General features: G+C 33.9%; 1 protein-coding gene across 1 annotated transcript in view; it reads left to right on the top strand.

Annotated features, from left to right (window-relative positions):
- Positions 1-19,256, top strand: part of LOC107186269 — a 105,152-nt gene that overhangs the window by 63,906 nt on the left and 21,990 nt on the right. The window contains exons 3-4 of the mRNA XM_015574105.1: positions 11,200-11,322; positions 14,531-14,719. Of these exons, the coding sequence (XP_015429591.1) occupies positions 11,200-11,322; positions 14,531-14,719 (312 nt within the window). The remainder of the gene's footprint in view (positions 1-11,199; positions 11,323-14,530; positions 14,720-19,256) is intronic.

The raw sequence follows: 19,256 nt of genomic DNA, 5'->3' as shown, positions 1-19,256 counted from the left end.
CCTATTTGATACCTATAGGAAACATGAATACTTTTCGTTGAGTTTGTTCCGAGGTGGCAAGCGTCGAGCGCTGAATATCGAGTGTAATTCATACGCGTAGTTCCTGGCTAGGGTGCAGAAGGTGCTTTCGCAGCAGGGAGGCCGAACTCAAGGGCAGTCGTTTGTTATATATTATATGCAAAACTTGGTCTAGTAAGAATGATAATCAAAATGGTTTCTGATGATCATGAAAATTTTAGACCGACAGAATTTAATCGAATTAATTGTATATGTAATCTTTGTAACAGTAGTCGTATGCGAGTAGGAACTATCTTTATGGACAGCGCGAAATAACATATGACATTTAGTCATATTTAGTGGATTAAATTCGTGTAGGAAATTAATGATCGTAACATTATGCGTTAGTGTCGTATTTATATGTGGAATAAAATATTTATTTTAAAGAAAACCATTCATTTTTAAAGGATCTTTGTTTCACTTTATGAAAATAAAAATTAAAAAATATTTATTATTTGCATAATATTAAATTAATAATGTTTGAAAATTTACTCGTATCAAAAATACGCGCATATTTTATGAAAATATGTAAGAATTTACCGTATCATTGATCGTCGCGGAATAAAACGATGGGATTATTTATTGAAATTTTCGCTGCGTACATTCATCGAAATGGTACCTTTTAAAATAGCTCGTTACAGCGTGACAGAAAATCGAAACTATAATGTACTCTGAAGTGTCGGTATTTCAACAGTGACGTCAATGGAAGTTTCCATACTATTGAAATTCTTGGACAAATATGCGAATTCGTTCCATTTCACCACTTGTATGTAGGACAATGAGAATCGAGAGCATCGATTTCTACAAAAATTTGTGCGTTAGAATGTCACCGACATTACGCCCATTCGTGTGTAGGTACAATATTTCATTGTTACGCGTCGCATTGATCAATGAGAACATTCATTTTAATATTGTCATCGTTACTAGTACTTAGTTACAAATATGTAGCCCCGAAAATATCAGCTGAAATATTTTCAAAAATATTATCCGACGACTGGATTATACTTATAGTATACACAATTATATAAAATTAAGTATATTCAAAAGTTTAATCATTTTTAAGGAAGTTTTTACTTTGCTTAAAGCGTTATGAACCTTTTGGTATAATATATATCTTTATATATATCTTTATAAAGTAAAACATTGTTTGCATACATTGCTTATTTCTAAAATATTCAAGTTTCATTTGACCTCAGATATTACTTAAATTTAGGTATTTTAGCGATTAAGTGAGTTATCTGAGAAAGCATATTTTGACCTATTCTGTTGTTATTATTTAAAGAATATGTAGCTGCCGATACTTGCATGAAGAACATTTATAACATATTTTTCAGTAATGTAGTCACTGTCTTTATTTATATGGTAAAGTGGGTTTATAATTTTTCTGGGTGGCGATCTCAGTGATCAATGTCGTTATCGGTGAGTGACGATTTTTTTACAGAATCGACATTTTTTCCCCAAAAACTCAATATTTTTGAAGAAACAGTAGATTGATCAATAAGGAAATACATGTACGATAACAATTGTCAGCTAAGAAGAAACATACTTGAAATTATATCCCACATTAATTAACTAATGCCTTGGTCTTATTACTTTTATAATTATTTACATTATTCCATTATTTTTATAATTATTTATATTACTTTATTATTTTTATAATTATTTATATTATTTTATTATTATTATAATTATATTAATTATTTTACTATTTTTGTAATTATTATTTACTTTTAAATTGGTATCAGGGAAACTTTCGATGATTGTTGTTACAACCTAATGCAGGTAGGCGATGGTCACAGGTATCGTCACCTTGGACCATCAATAGAGTCAGCAAACCCACATAAACGGGGAACACGTGCAAAACATTCACTGTCCTAAGAACAATTTATTATTGTATTTCGACGCTGGTTCCCACGAATTCCAGAAACAATACATACACCAAGTTCCACTTCTTTCACCTCACAGTACCACTTCTTCCACAACATACACCAACCAGAATCCTGCATTTTCTACCAATCACAAGTCGATGCATACCACTAAGCGACTACGCATACAACCACTGGCCAGTACATATTCAATCCTCAACGAGAGCACATCTGTCAGTCAGAGTAAACACAATTAGTAGCTTCACACGTACACATACATCACATTGTGTTACGTTTACTAAAGTTTAAGTATGTTAAAAGTAGTTTTAATTTATTGAAATGAAATAATATCGTCATCGTAATTCACACCTCTTCCAACGAGCTCTACGATATTAATTCATCAACGAGCTGTGGGAAATCGCGAGCTTAATGTGAGTACGCTGCATCAATGTTTGTGTCGTTATTTAATTAAAATTCAAGTGTTCGTAATACTTTGTGTTTGAATTCATTAACATATTCGATCCAACATACATTGTATTGTGCATCTCAGCCAATGAAGCAAGGGAACATATAATGGGTCTGATACGCCCGTGCGTCACGCTGTTCTGTACAGGTGTATTACTTGATCCATGGATTGATCATTTTGGATGGAACGTGATAATTACTGCTTTGTAATACAGGTTCATTTCGAAAACATAATTATACCTGTCATATTTTGCATTATCGAAATCCATTTGGTTTGACTCATGAATAAGTTCGATTTCATATTTTTATATTTGTTTCCGTCGAAAACAATTGACATATAAATTTTATCTACTACATACACTCTAATATTATTAACTTCGATTTGATTGTATCTCCAAAGGTACAATTTTTCATTTTGGTTTTTAAAGTAGGTAATTTTCAATCAAGTGAAATTTGGAGAAAATAATTTTACAAATTTCAACTATCAGTTTGCTTTAACATTTCGAGACCCCCTCCCCCAGGTCTTTTATGGCACATCGAAATTTCATACTCAAACATCTCCGAAACGAAGAGATTATTATTAAAAAACCTTTCAACATTCCACCTAAAAAATTATTGGATCAGATAGTATAGACCCTGCAAAGTATACCTGAATTTTTCAAACTCTTTGGAAGTCTATAAAATAAAAAAATAGATCTAAAAAAGAAATAGTTGACCACGGGAAAGGGGGGTAACTGTAGCAGTTAAAATACCTGGATTCGCGGAGGGTGAGTGATTGAAAACATTCTTACTACCTTAAAGTCGTTAATTTTGAAAATTTGCACAATCTTAGTATATTAGATTTGTAACTAGATGTCAAGTACAAAAAAGATAGAGGGTGGTGCAATTGTTATAAAACAATATTGTTTCTAAGAAAAGTGCAAGAGTAAATTTTATTAAATAACTATAAAATGTAAATTTAACTTTGTTCGCCGGAATCAGAAATTTTCAACGTTTCCCGTTCTAAGCTCAAAATTACAGGGATGAACCATTATGTGGACGGTTCACGCGTCACATATCGTCGGTCTATAGTCCAGGAAACGTGGGCGAACATGACTATGTATGCACCTACCTGCACAGGTTACCGGTCCATTTAGAAAGCGTACGATGCATGATTAATTAATTAATCTGGCTTAAGCACGCCATAGACGTCAAGATGAATTCGTGCCTCATACTTCAAACAGATTAAAGCAGCCTTTTCGAAATATAGATACGAATTTGATATTTATGCTAAGTTTAGTCTTCTCTTGTTTTGTGATATTAAATTATATGTAAGACTAAATTACTTTTTTAACGCATTCTGATGACATTTTTTATTTGTATAATATTGGAAATACTAAAATTCAAATAATGCCATGAAACCCATGGTTTTTAATAACTAGAAATATTAGAACACAAAAATATGGGTTCCATTTTTGAAAATTTGTTTAAACGTCCAATTTTTTCTATGTGAGACCAATTTCTTAAAGTTTAAATATTATATACAGGTCGGAGGTTAAGAATATCTATAAAAATGGATAGACGTTTTAGTTAGAAATTAACATTTTTTCCGAATGACTTACATCTTCACTAGTATTTGGCATTTTAGAAACAAATATATTAAATAGTTCTTTCACAGTTTAGACATCTAGTAGAATTAGTGTTCGGTAGATTTAGTGTTAATAACCAATGATCGAAGATTTAAACCTTCTACAGATTATTCAGGAGGGTGACTTTGGCAACATATGTATGTCCATGTCAGGGTCATCTTGTGTGGATGTTTTTCGGACGTTCACCCAAATAATCTACCCTGCTCGCTGTTCCCGAGAGTTATAGCCACACCTATTCCAAGTTTTAACACTACACTTATAATAAATCACTTTCTTAATATAGGTTACTTGGCATTTTCTTCGAGCACAAAAATTGTTGACTTTCAAGCCTCAATTTGTTGCTAAATACTGTTGTTTTCGATAAACCAAGATAGCAGTTTACTTTTATTCCTTCTCATGAACATAGGGATAAAGTTTCATTCATTTTGAACAAAGATAAAATTTAGGGTTTTGGGCAGCTTTTCGGGTCAAATACTCCACTGTGCGTCGGCTCGTGAAAGGGAAGCCGCCGCGGCGCGCCGGGCTAAAAATTATACCCTTGACTGGTTCCACGGCCCCCGTCCCCAGTGGTAGGGATGACGACTTCACACTTATCGTGGACAAGCCGGCTCACACTTATGAACATATTTCTGTATACTAACAATTACGCATGCGTATTATCAAGCAATTATTAAAGAATCGACGCGGTCGAGTAATCCCATTGAAAGAAAAGCAGAGCTTCAAGCAGTCGTTTGTTGGAAGATCAAGAGATTCCGGTTGGAGAGCAGGAAATGAATAAAACATTGGATATTACTTCCCGATCTATCCCCGGTAGATTATACCGTCGTTTCTCCCATTTCCCCCCCGTCGGTGTAATGACATCGGAATCGTGCGAAGTAATTCGAACGTTCTCGTTGTAAGAGCGCCATTTGCAGCGGCGGCTCGTTAGCGGCCATTAGCGTCGCTTCTCTCGATACTAATCGATGAAAACAACGCCGAGGACAGAGAATATTCCTGGCTCGAGTCGCGACAACGGTGTTTAACCTTTCCTCGGATTGCCCTAATAATTTAACACGACGGACCATGCGCGAATCCGCTCCAATTTGCTCGATACACTGATGAAATTAACAGTTAGTCGTTAATGCAGACGACAACGCATACCCCAGGCGTCGAGATCTCGTAATGGTGCGAATCGTCGCAAGGAACTTACGTGCGATTGTACGTTATTGGTCGTTGAATAGATAGTACTTGCACACAGTGTGGTATTTTTCCAATTCAGATAAATTTAATTAAAAAAAACATTGGATACATACTCATATTGTTTTGTTTAATTTTAATTTTTTTCGAACAGGTATAAGTAAAATTTTTATTGTGATTTATTACTCACGGAAGATTTAAAATAAGGTAATTTTGATTAAATAAGTTGTTTTGCAATGTCAATAGCAATAAAGATATTACTGAACTTCAAAAAGGCGTAAAAGGGATATAAAATATCATATTTCTGATATTAACATGGTACTTTAGTAATATTTGTTAAAATTGTTTGCCTCTGACTGCTCTGGGTGACATAAAATTGTTAATTCGGGTAACGAATTTTAACTATAATTTAATGCTAGTTTACATTTTGTTTAACGAGGGTTATTCAAAAAGTCCTTGAGATGAAATAGAGAAACGGTTTATACGTTTCTAAAATTATTTCTATTTTTCAAAGGACGTTTTAAAAAAATACAAAAATTGTTTTGCAATAAAAAGTTAATTACAGTAGCTACAACTTTTGTTCTGAACATTTTTCTCTGAAACCGTGGTGCTTCCTGAGTTTAGCTAGATTTAGAAAATATCACACTGTGTGGCACGAGCGATCAAATTCGATGATCGATTAAAGTTTCTGGGTGGGAAGATGGAGATGCACTGGGATGGTTCGTAGACTGAATGGAGCATTATTGCTTCTACACATGAACGAGCGTGTTGTATACGGCGAAAGTATAGCTGTTAGTGAGAAATGTGGTGAATTCGAATTGGTCTGTGAATTCTGAAAGAAATGATACCAATAGAAATTTACATTTATGACATAAAAGTATAATCTAATTGTAAATACAACAATTTTGAGACAATTAGGAATAATAACAAATTGCATGCATGTTAAAAAGAGAAATAGTTCTTAATATGGAACGAACAGAATTTCCAAAACACAATATAATTAAATGTTGCTCGCGTTTTTTATTTTTGTTGCATTACTTCGAGTATTCTGTATTATTTGTGCACACAGTCACAGAGCACTATCTGTATTAACTTACTAAAATTGTAATTGAACTTTACCGAAATGTGTGTATCTCATAAATTTACCAAATCTTTCGTATGATGGTTTGCAGTGTGAACGTAAAATTGATCGTAAATCATTCTTAGGAGAAATAATTATTATACTCTCTATATCATATGGTATTTCTTAATATTTAAAGGAATGTCATAAAATGTTTCCTTGAACTGTATGAACTTATAAATTATGTTATTATGCACTCTATATCACAGACAAATTGTGGATTTTTATGCAGATTACAGTTCCTATGTAGGTGTTATTACGTAAAAACAGAACTTAAGTACAACTAACTTCCTACCTTTGACTTTACTACAGAGTTTACTTTGATTTATTTGTGAGTATATTATGAATGCATAGCACTTACGATTGGTTCATAAATCTTTTTCACGTGTGTAAGCCAGTTGTTAAACTAAATGAATTGTACTACAATTTCGTCCACGAAACAGTATTTCACCTCCTATAATTTCTGCAAATAACGTTTATCCGTGTTTTACGTACACTATCAAAAGCACTTTTTCCTCGAAACTCTTCATAAACATCTAATATATATTAATATAGCAGCAGAAAATATTTAAATAATCTTCTCGTAGATATATAAAGTATTTAAAGTCGATGAAATAATTTACGAGCGTTTAATGTGAAGTAGCCTTCGGGTCTAATTTATTTACACAATTTATGAGGTTCGAAACTCAAACCTTCCTAGACTTTAAAGTGGCGTAGTTCCAGAGTCCATAATGCCCTTCAGAAAGGCAACGAGCCCCTTGCGAGTCTTCGTTGGTCCAATCGCAAACGCGGTGAAATATAGTCCTTCTGAAAACTCTATTCACGTCTGAAGTTTGGTAGTTCTGGTCGATCGAAAATATATAGAGGCTTTGCATTAATTACCACTAAAATCTGACGCGTTCTGTTTTTATTACCCATTGACGATATTCATGCGAGCATCGACAACTTCGAGCTTCTTTTGAGTTCGAAGGGAATAGACATAAAAGAAGAATCTATTGTTATTGCGTTCTATAAATACTTTCACAGAAATTTAAAATTAATCCAAACGAGTGTTTAATACAGAAAACTTTGTCCTTACAATTCTTTTCAGTTAGATATTATTCATGTAAGATAAGTATTATATTCATAAGTAATTTTCCGGCAATGAATATAGTATGTAAAAAATCATTCAAAATAAGCTATTAACACTAATAATTATTGTAATTATGAACACGTAATTTAATGTTAAACTTTCATAAAATTGAACAAAATCAGGGAAAGCGATACAAACGCTAAAGATTTGAAAACAAAATCGGTATAATGACCGCAATTCAACGTTCGTTTCAACGTAGGCTGACTACTACCGATCCATTAAAAACTACCTCCAATAAAACATGGATATATTAATTACACGTGTACGTACATGTATATCTTTAATACATACACGGTGAAAACCATGATCTCTGGTTTCAACCAACCGTGCGTGCAGTGAATCGCATGAAGTCCGCGGTCTAGTAACATTTTAACAAAATTCCAACATTTCGCAATGATTCAATGCCCGACAGACGAATTCATTTCGTTCGGTTTCGAACGTTCCGGAAGATTAGTTGTCGAGTTCATCCCATTTTAATCACGATGAAACACACCGCTCCGCCAACTTTTTCTTTCTCTTCCGTCTATCGAATCTGGCCGAACGGGGATTGGGCAGAAGAGAAAAGATAATGGCGGAAAGAATTTCAACTATTAAATTATAGAAAATTACGCTTTGCCGGCCATCGCGGTGGTTTCTACTCTCCGCTTTTTCTTCGGTTCCGCGCCGAGCCATTTCTCTCGCGCCAATCCTTTAACCCTACGTTTCTCGTTTTATTACCTTCGATTCCCGGACCACCCTCGAGAGTTATAATTGCGAACTGGGACGAGAGGAGGAATCGTTTCCCTCCTTCCCTTCTCGTCCCTTCCTCTGCATTCTTTCGTCGACTACTTTGTTATGATCGGGCAAAGTTACAGCTTCTATCATCCACAGTGCTCTTCAATCAATAACGATTGGCCGACGTATATTCTCCGTTTTCCGAGACGATTCGTGGCTGTCGTTCGATGGAAAATGAATTCAGGCAATTGCTGAACAGAGTTCAAGCTCTATTTTATTTATACTTTTATTATCTTGACGGTTCATTAATTCAACTGTTCTCGAATGATTGATAATTGGTCTTAATTGTTGATTTCACTGTTATTGACACTATTTACTAGGGAATGTTTTTGTACTGTAACACTGGAAAATGAAAAATCTTGTGTGCAATTTTGTAGTCTACCTAGCCCTTATTAAAAGTGAAAACGTGTAGATGCCCGTTCTTCATTTAACTACGATACAGGGTATTAAAATTAAAGGTGGTAAAATGAACGATTCGAAATTTTTTTGTTATAAACAAATTATATTTTGGACAATTTGTTAGCATCATATTATTCTACAGAAAAAGCCACAAACCTCGTCCATTAGAAGTTTTCATGTATCTCCGCTGGTTTTCGAGATAGTACTTTCGGGTCGAAACTTCGAGGGGTGGTTTCACCCCTTGAAGTCGCGTCTCAGCCGATAAAAAAAAATACGTATCGCTTATTTTTGACTGCTTAACAGACATACGATGTGTTAAAAGCTAATTACGAGGGTAGTAATAGGGAAAATTCGGATTATGCGGTTTTTCCTCTATTTTTCCTGTTTAATGGCATGTAAAAAATCTGACAGATGGTAATTACCGAAGCATGTGTTCGTGCATTTTTTCCAATTTTTGGTTGAAAGTCGTAGTCGTGTAAAATGGAAAATGCTAAAGAACTGATGAAAAATGCGGATTTCTTATTGAAGATTTAAAGCGGCTAGATTTAGAAATACATAGTATATACATGTATAATATAGATATACATATTGGTAGTATTATAGAAAGACATGGTGCAATCTAAGATAAAGCTGTTTGATATTCAGCTTTGCGCTCAAGAAACAGGGATTGGAAGACTCGTTTGGAATGGATAATGGAATTGCTGTTTACAGAGAAAGGCCAATTATGAGATTGGTTTATTTTCTTACTTCACATAATTGAATACAATGCCCCAAGCTTCAAGAATCGACTTTAATGTCTTATTCAGGCATTAATTTCGTTCATATTAGTGTGAACTATCGCTGAGTGTTCGGTTTTAAATGATAAATGGTGGAATAGTTTAATGATCCAGTTATTGAATTTTTTATGAGTATTAATGAACAAAATATTAATTTAGAATTAAGTATAACTTACAAAGTCAGTATTACTGTATAGGTAAATCTTAATTTATCAGATGCTTTGGCAAGACCAGTGATAACAGATGTACCTCAGAAATGTCAAAAGTTTACTATAAATCTATTTTTCGTTCATTACAGTTCGCAATATCTTGTAAATACAATGTTTTCAGTAATTGTTCAAAAAAACAAACTCTTTGTTTCGAAGTAAATTGAATATTCGATAGTAAGGTTTAATTTATCGATCATTAATAGTAGTGCCACCAAATTGATTACTAAAATGATGTGGTGGTTGACAATAACGGTATCGGCTCAATTATTCAAATGGTGTATTAATATTAACGATGCCTCTAACATTGTCATTAATATTAATTTATTGGTACTAATATGACAGGTCAGGACGCGGCAATCAATACATTTTCTTTAATTAAATTAGGAATTTTGCATGAAGTGAAATACTACATAACAAAAAGGATATTGATGTCAAAGCGTAAGTTTGTGTAATTAATTGACTTCTAATGCAATACCACCGACCGTTTCGGTCCAATTTCTTCTTCATTGATTGGTTACACGTGTGTATTGAAATATACATTATTCATGAACCATAGCTATTGCATTGTATTCCAACATAATTCATGATTTATTGAAAATTTCTGGTGAACCGAACTTATGCCTGATACAGTTTTCGCATAAAAACATAGATCACTAGATTTATAGGTATTTAAATTCTACTTAATTGAGAACAAGTAATAATAAATAATTTGGAAACAGAAAATTTTCTCACTTTCAGATCACTATAAAAGTAAATTAATAAATGTTCATTGTTGGAATCCGTAGAATAAAATTGAAAACGAAATATATTTTCTTTATATTTTTGACTGCATTATAAGATTACAACAATACGTAAAGCGTAACAAGTTCCAATACACAATTCATTTGTATCAAGTAGAAGCATCATAATACATTAATTAACTGAACCTACCAATTAATTGGGCAGGAACTAATTTACATTAGAATTTATTACATCTATAGAAAACGAACATAAGTAAGATTATAGTACATTTATTTATGTAATGTGTTCGTAAACTAATACAACATTTCTAATTGTCTAATACCAACTGTTCTAATTACCATGAATTTAGTATCTGAGTTTCTCAAAGTTTACAAAAAATTAATTTTGCACTATCATTGATTTCTTTTATTTCGTATTGCATAACTAAAACACTTTCCATAGTCTCTTCAACCCTGAAATTCTAATCAAATAATACCACAAATTCGACCACGGCCTGTACTTTTCCAGAGTATTCAAAGTTCCTTTAGAACTCATTTTGAGCCCACTGAAAAAACACGATTTAAGCTGGAGTTATCTAAAAATGGAAAAATGAGTGTAGACACGAGCACACCAGGTACAAGCGCGACAAAAATTACCTGGGGGAGCCAAAAAGTGCTACGCGTGTTTCAAAACTGGCCTGTCGTTGAAGCCTCGACACCTGTCGAAGAGCCCTCGACTCGAGGGGTGCGTCGTAACCCTTTCGCAAGGCCGATGCACTTGTCCAAAGAACTGCCACCCGCGATTTTTTCTGCCCCATTCTTTGCTTCCCCCTATTCGACGACAGTTTAACGTGGAATTTTTTTCTCTTTCGTTTCCAGAGCACACCTGCAAGGACTTCCGGTGCACCGAGAAGGAGTTCTGCATCGAGACGGACCTCCTTTGTGACGGTGTGAATCACTGCGGCGATGGTTCTGACGAGGCTATCTCCACCCTCTGTGCCAGTAAGTTATAATTACCAAACGATTCGTTTAAGAGACCATCCCCCAATCCCGTCTGTTTCAGCAGCGAATTCGCGGAAAATGAACGATCGTATTTAAAACGAAATATGCTAGCAGCTTCTTCGACATTGTAGTCGACATGCAAATTATAATTACGGTGGGAAACTGTTGAGTTGTTGAAATTATTTTTGTTTTATCGAACGAATTGTATAGAAAAAATTCAACAGTACTTGTGTTATTAGTCTGCGAAAGTTTATGCAAATTCAGAATTTCAGATACTAATATATAAAAATTAAAAATGGACCAGAGTTTACAATTTACTAATGAGTAAAGTATCATGTTACGAAGGTTTATGAACTGATCGTCGTATTGATAAATGTTTAAAGCGAAAGTTACTACAAAAAAACATGCCCTATCTGCGATTTTGAAAAAAAAAACCATCAGTAATTTTTTAACTTTTTTTAAGTTACTGAAATATCATTATAACTGTCCTACGACATTAAATTTACTATCATTTCATCACAGTCGAGTCCAGATTTTTGAACGACTGTGCAGATGAAAATAGAAAGATTAGATGCCTTCAAACGAACCTAATAGTCACCGTCTATGCTTTCTGAGCATTGAGTTTCAATTTGATTCTTATTTTCGTTTCGAAGAACTACTATAACTTAAACATCGATTTGCCGTTAGAGAAGCCCAGCTAAAGCAACACAGTTTCGATTCAAAATTTTTTTTTTGTCGTTTACACGAAGCCACGGCATGTCGCGACCCGTAATGATAAAAAGCGGAGTATGCCCCGCGCTATCGATCCTCTGATTCAACGAAACTGCGTGCACGTCTCCGAGGGCGGTTTCTGTGTTGGCTGTGTGGCCCGAACACATTGCACAACGCCCTGGGGAATTAATTCTCTTCTGTTGTCAGTCGACTTGACGTCTGACAGGAAGTTGAACCGCCGTTGCTATTTTAATCGTGTCGCGCCCGGAGCCACCTGGAAGAAAACGGATGTGTCTCCGTAGCTTGGCTATTAGACGGTGGCCAATTTTCTTCTTTTTTTTTTTTTTTGTTCGCCTATTAATATTTCGTTTTTTTCATTCAAATCGAAATTGAAACGGCGACCTCGTACGTAAATTGCAAATAAAAGTATTTACAGTGGGTCCAAAAAGTATTCGTACACCCTTTAAAACAGAACAACTCTTACAAAATTGGATTCCGTTTAGAACCATTAATTTTTATAAATAAATTAAAACAATTACAAACGTAATTTATAAATAATTAAATTGTCGAATCGAAGAAATAATTATATGCAACAAACATGTTTTTATTTGAAAGAAATAATTCAAATCTGAAAAGTTTAAGAATGTTTTTTTTAAGTATACTAGTTAAGGAATTACTACTTTATATGATACCACTGAATTAGTCGCGATGCCATCTACAATACGGAATAGAAAAAATTATATTATGACATTTAAAAAAGTGAAGGTGACCTTGATTTTTTATGGAAGAAAAAGTTTTTTTAGCAATTTTTAATATTCCACTTTGTAGCTGATTGAATACTGATTAATGACTGTACATAACACTTTTTTGTCAGATCATCGGAAGTGTCTGAAAAAGTGTGGCAACCCGTCACGATAAATACAGTATGTTCCACAAAGTGTGGTAATAACGTTCAATGGATTGAGTGAAATATTTGATACAGGAAACATGTAAAATGTCATTTTTTTTTAAAGTGGACTTAATCCACTGTGGTCTAGATATTATTGTATAAAATTTAACTTTGGAGGCACTTAATTTTGTAAAGTCGTTAGAAATATATAGAATATGGTTAGTTCAACCAAGTTTTCCATTAATTTTCCATAATAATGAAGTGTGATCGATTGAAAATTACAAATCAATAACATTTTTGTTTAAAGTATAATAACTGTATAGTGGTTTAAGTATACTTCTATTAATGGTAATCTGACTCTCATTTTGTAATGCATGATAAAATTATGTTTGTTTCGATCGAAAATGAATAAATCATTGATCTTCGTATATTTTAATATAGTTTCTCTTTCTTGAAAAGTATAAATCGAAAAATATAAAAGGAAGGGCGATACGGATTATAAACTTTATTATATTTGTATATGTGTATTGGTTTCCTTGATTCAACATCCAATTACCAGCAATGTACCAATTCATTTTAACAATATTTGTAACTGAAAGAAAACAGATATCAGATATCTGAAAACTATAAATTATCTACAAATATTGAACAGAGACCAATAAACTTCCGTTCGTACAAACTGTACGTCCAGTTCTCATAACGATCTCTCCTTGTTAAACAAGTAATATGGAAGAAAAATCAACAGACGTTGGTTACATAGACGACAATGCGGAGTGCCTCATCTTAGCAAATAGTGAAAACATACACCCGTTGTTTTCCAGTGAGTCATTTATTTTTCATATCTAGGGAATTATTGTGGAGTGATTCATTTTTCATTTCTAAGGAATTTTTGGCGACTGACGAATTTAATTTTTTCACTCCACAAATAATTCTTGCCTCTACAATTATGAAATACAATTTAGCTATAGATGGCAGAAACCAGTTGCCTTACTTCCTAATTACTAACATCACGACTCTACTTGATACTAAATTTTGAGGTGTTTTAATCACTAGAATACGAACAACAATTACTGGAGAGTTGCTTTCAGTTCTGTATTATACCTTTCCGTAACCAAAGATCATGATTCCAATCAATATTTTATCGATTAAATTCCAAGAATTCAACAATAATATTTTGTATACAGGGTAAGCCAATAGGAACTACTATCTAAAATAACTCATTACGTATTGATTGTACCAGAAAACACTTTGTAAATTATGTAGCATTTTAAGGGACATATCGGTTGGACACACTTTGATTTTTTTATATTTTTCATTTTTGAGATATCAAGGTCACCTTCATTTTGTAAAATGGAAACACCCTTTTTTCCGTAACCTTGAATGACCTTGAATAATTATAGTCACTGAATTTTTAAGGAAAGGGACAATCATTGTAGGTGTTTAAAAAGGGGTGATTCCGTTTAAAGAAATGAAGGTGACCTTGATATCTCTAAAATAATGACATATAAGACACTTGACGTATCTTTAAAAACAAGAAAGGTATTTGAGGTGACTCACTCTGTATATCCCAGCGCTATATGTACTGATAAACTTCCGTTTCTGTTTCAGACTCCGAGGCATCGACGATCCTGGGCATGCAGGCGACATGGTTCGCGGTCGCCCTCGTTTTTCTGATACTGAGCCTGGCGGGCATGGTCACGGCGGCGGTTCTATGCTTCTGTAGGCAACGCGTCGCCACCCCCAGACATCCCCATAACGCGCACAACGCCCAGACTCATCCTCCAGTCAGCTTCCCATGTGAGTCACAAAAAGCACACATACTCGTATACCTCTACGCGTGTAACCATACACTACTTGTTGTGTGTCGTTGTTTAGTCGTTGCTCGGCAGCTCTCATTCACCCTCTGGCTTTTCCACCGACCGACGGAGATTTCGTATTTTTTTGAGGAGGGGGGTCTAGTGCCAGGGATCGCTGGGTACCTCGTCGAGGAAACTCCCGAGACTTTCCAACGGGCAGATTTTCCGGGACTCGCGGGATGAATTAAACGAGTAAACCGGCGAGGGTAGTTTTTTGGCATATCCATTCTACTTTATATTCTTTCTTTTCTTTGTCCACAACCGAGCCGGGATTTGGGGTCTCGAAGCTTATAATTTGCATGCGGTTTTCGAAATTCTGGTAAAAGTTGTCGGGCAGACACGCGGAATACCCTTTTGTTTATTGTCTAGTAATTTTTCTTTTTTTTTTTTTTTTGAGGTAGATACTTGGACTGCGGATGTTTATGCGGACGATGATTGTTGTGGATTAATTTTCAGAAAGTCGAATCAAGCAGGAATTTGTTCACCCTGTTAAAACTTTGACTGCCAAAGTGAAAAAGGTCCTCTGTAGCCAAACACGCTATATTTCGTTTTTTAAGACATAAATCGTCTAAGATATATGCGTTTAGTTAATAGAGGCAGTTGATCTAGTTTTGATTTATACTGCGATATTAATTTTACGCATAAATTTTATAGAGTGATGTGGTAATCAAAGTGTTACGGGCTCTTCCTGGATTCTGAGTAAAGTAAATATCTGACTGAATTTTATTAAACTTCTTACTATTCCAGTGTCTAAACAATTGCAGTGTCCCAGGAAAAACGTTCATAGACAGAGAAAGTTAAGTTTTCAGTACCTATTTGAAAAGCGAACTTTGCGCACTCCTCTGTACTGTACACGATCAAAAATTTCATATTCTCCTTTTTTATAATGAGGGTCTGAATGTTTTTAACAACATTAAATGTTCGTAAAAAGTCCATTCGTATATTTTATGAAAATCAAATTTGTTTTTATAGTCCAAACTCCAAACTTTGATCTATCGAGGTGAAATTTAATTATTCTTTCATTGACGAAATACGGCATTGATCGTTATTTCTCGAACCCAAATTTCTTTGACCTTTAATTCTTCTGGATTATGCCTGTTTTTTTCTGTTATTATACCATAGGTAGCTGTTCCTACTTTCTAACACATAATAATAAAATCTCAGTTTCGAACGGTCAATGATCTTTGTTCCCCTGGACTCTTCAGTTGGCTATGCTGCAAATATATAAAATTCGCAGTCTAATTATAACTCTGTGGAAATGAAGCAAATTGAAACACAGTCTGGAATTGAACAATTAGCACCATCGTCGACAAGCAGTATTTAATCGATGAAAGTACACTTTTTCAAATATTTTCAAAATAATACTTTTCCATATTTACTATATTATTTCTTTTTTTATTTTTCTCATATAAATTTGTGTACAGATATATTCAAGGATAAGACTATTTGCTTTTTACAAATAGACTGCAGATTTTAGTAGTAACTTATGTTCATTTGAACTAATGAATAAAAATAGAAGATAAATAAACAGGCATTACTAAAAATAAACAAAGAACTAAAGAAGAATATAGAGTGTATGCTGCATTTTATGAAACATTTTATTTACCAAATTTTAATAAATTTAACTTAAAATATACTTAATTTTTATTTGATTCTTGAATCAATAAAGTTTGCAGTCTAATTCTAAGACCATATATCATTTTATTAGCGACGTCATGCCCGGTAATGTAAAGATAAGAAAAGCACGAGGGCGAATGGGACTTTGTTTCATGGTATTAACATATTCTTCCGCCAGTTGAATGGAATTTACGTCTAATTAGCTTGTAAGTTACGCCTTCAGACGGGTCGAGCCAATGAAAGAAGGATGCATCTCTGCGTTTGTAGCTCGTAAACTGTGTATAATTTGACGTGATGAACGCCCCACAGAAACAGCATACACGCTTTTACAATGTGCCGCGTATTAATTTATCAAACCGACGACTAATTAATTTTGCGCGAGATTAGTTTAACGGGAAACATAGGTTAAACTCAATGAAAGCTCGGAACAACTTCCCGCTAATTAAACGAAAGTCGATCCTTGCCGGTATCAATAGGATTAGAAAAATGACAAGCTTCGCCTCACGTGATACTAAAATTAATGTTCTTCTTACAATCAGTCGTGGTTTAATATTGTGGCGACTGAAACTTGTTTAAATAAATGATTAGTGGGGATTGTTTAGGTACATAATCGATTAAAGAAATTTCAGTAACTTAGTGATAATCTTTAGAACAGGTGACCAAATTTTTAGATTTAATAATAAGTAATTTCAGAATGTTTTCGATGTTCCTGTATTTTTATTCATCACACTTATGAATAATTTTTATTATATTAAATGAACAGATTGAAGAAAGTGCTATAAATTAAATCAATATTCTTATAGGGTGTTTCAAATTTAAATAACCGAACTTCATGAATATATTCTACAAACTGAAATAAGAAGGAAAGTCTAAAGCTTGTAGGTCTGCTGAAACTTGATTACAAAATTATCATATAAACATTAAGTATAAATGCAATAGTGGGAATAACAGCCATGTGTAAATACATTCATGTATAAATTGGTACTTGAATCCCATCGCAAGTTCTACCGGTCAATTTTATAATTTTAAATAATAAATGTTTAGTAGATATCATCCGTACATATGCAGATCGTAATATACAGATCCCAGTATTACCTTCATGTTAAATATATTTACTATAACTTCTTAATAAATTCTTTCGGGACTCCATATAACAATTTTCCTATTTTCACTCAGGACATTTTGGGAGAACTTGATCGCTTAAGTTTGGAACGACCTACATAAATGTTTGCTAAACGTACTTACATCCATCTAAGAGTCCACTTTCACGAAACTAACGATTAGCGTGATAACAAAGCAGAAATTAAACAAAAGAGCATAATTCAAGTTTTCAGACACCTCAAGATAAATGACGCTGCGATTAGCTGTTTAAAAGTTCTGGCGTACTCTTTCTCGTGGAACAGACTGTATACATATTTGCCATTTTCTGAACTAAACGTAGCCTAATTTTCCTTCATATTTTAAGTATTATAAGGGTCTCGAAAGGGTTAAATATAAAAATTACAATATTTCATGTGTAACAACCGAGTATCTCCCAGACTATAATTTTCTTCTACGCTAATTCCCGCCAGTGCAATCAAGGAACGTACTTATATTCCACTTCACTGTTTCAATTATGCTTTTTATCTCTACTACTCGTTACAATACAGAGAATCTGCCTGGACAGAAGTTTCTAATTGCAGTAGACAAATCTCCTATTTGATACTCTAATTGCGTCGCGAGAGTTAATCAATTTGCGCTTCCGGGGAACTACATAGTCCCCTGGACCGAGCAAGTTTGTTCGTAGTTTCAGTTACGTTTCCTTATCTGCCGTAATTGTTTATTACCCGGCTGCGCGCTTCTGAAGTCGTAGTATGCTTTAGAAATTCGGTGGTAACAGAGTTGATAATGCTGCGCAGAAATTGGCGCACCTGAGACCCCGACGCTGCACGGCGTATAATAATTGGTTTCCTTACGCTCCAAATGTAGAACCGTCGTTTGCCCACGTATTAGATCGGGTTGCCGTGCTGTATTTCCTTCTTACACGGATAAACCGCTCAACTACCTTGGCGAAATACGCTCATCCCACGATTTACGCGAGCTTTTTCTACCCGCGTGAATAATCAGTTATTTACAACGGTGAAATAAAACACGTTTTTGTATTGTATTTACTGAAATTGTTATAGAAATTATTATTACGAGAATTCAATCAAAAGATGAATCTTAATAGTAAAGAGAATAAGAGAATTATTAAATTGAGTCATAAATAATTTCTGTTTTCGTTTCTTAAATATATGTCAATTCAACACATTTTACTATTAATATTAATCTATGACACGTTTGTCATTACCATTAAACTGAATAATTGATATTCAATTGAACTGTTTTTGCTACCATTGATACACTGGGTGAGACACCTAACTTGATGCTTGCTTAATGACCTTACCAGAATTAGATACATATATTCTACATATGTATACATATATCATGATATATTCATGAAAACACACGCTTTAAACTTTCCTTTAAGTTAAAAGTTTGTTATTAATATCGTTATGTGACACCTGTTCACATTAGAAGTTTCACGTATGAATAAATAAAATAAAATATTTTTTAATTTGTAGGCTAATAAATATTCACCTACAGGTATTATGTTCAAATCTTTGCAACTTTGTTCCACGTTTCAACAATACAGTAATATGAACTTTGCCACTTATATGCATTGAAAGAAAAACTACAAAAGCAACATACTATAATTAAGTTGTCCACAATTTTGAAAAACCAATCGAGGTAGAAAAAAAATTGAATCTACACCAGTTCAGAACAAATAGTACGAAATAAATCTATTACCGATCCAGCAATTTAATGGGCAAAGAATAGAG

This window comes from Dufourea novaeangliae, unplaced genomic scaffold (genome assembly GCF_001272555.1).
Source record: "Dufourea novaeangliae isolate 0120121106 unplaced genomic scaffold, ASM127255v1 scaffold14, whole genome shotgun sequence".
In the NCBI taxonomy this organism is placed as follows: Eukaryota; Metazoa; Arthropoda; class Insecta; order Hymenoptera; family Halictidae; genus Dufourea; species Dufourea novaeangliae.
Note: the sequence above shows the minus strand (reverse complement) of the source record. Positions and strands in the feature narration are given on the sequence as shown.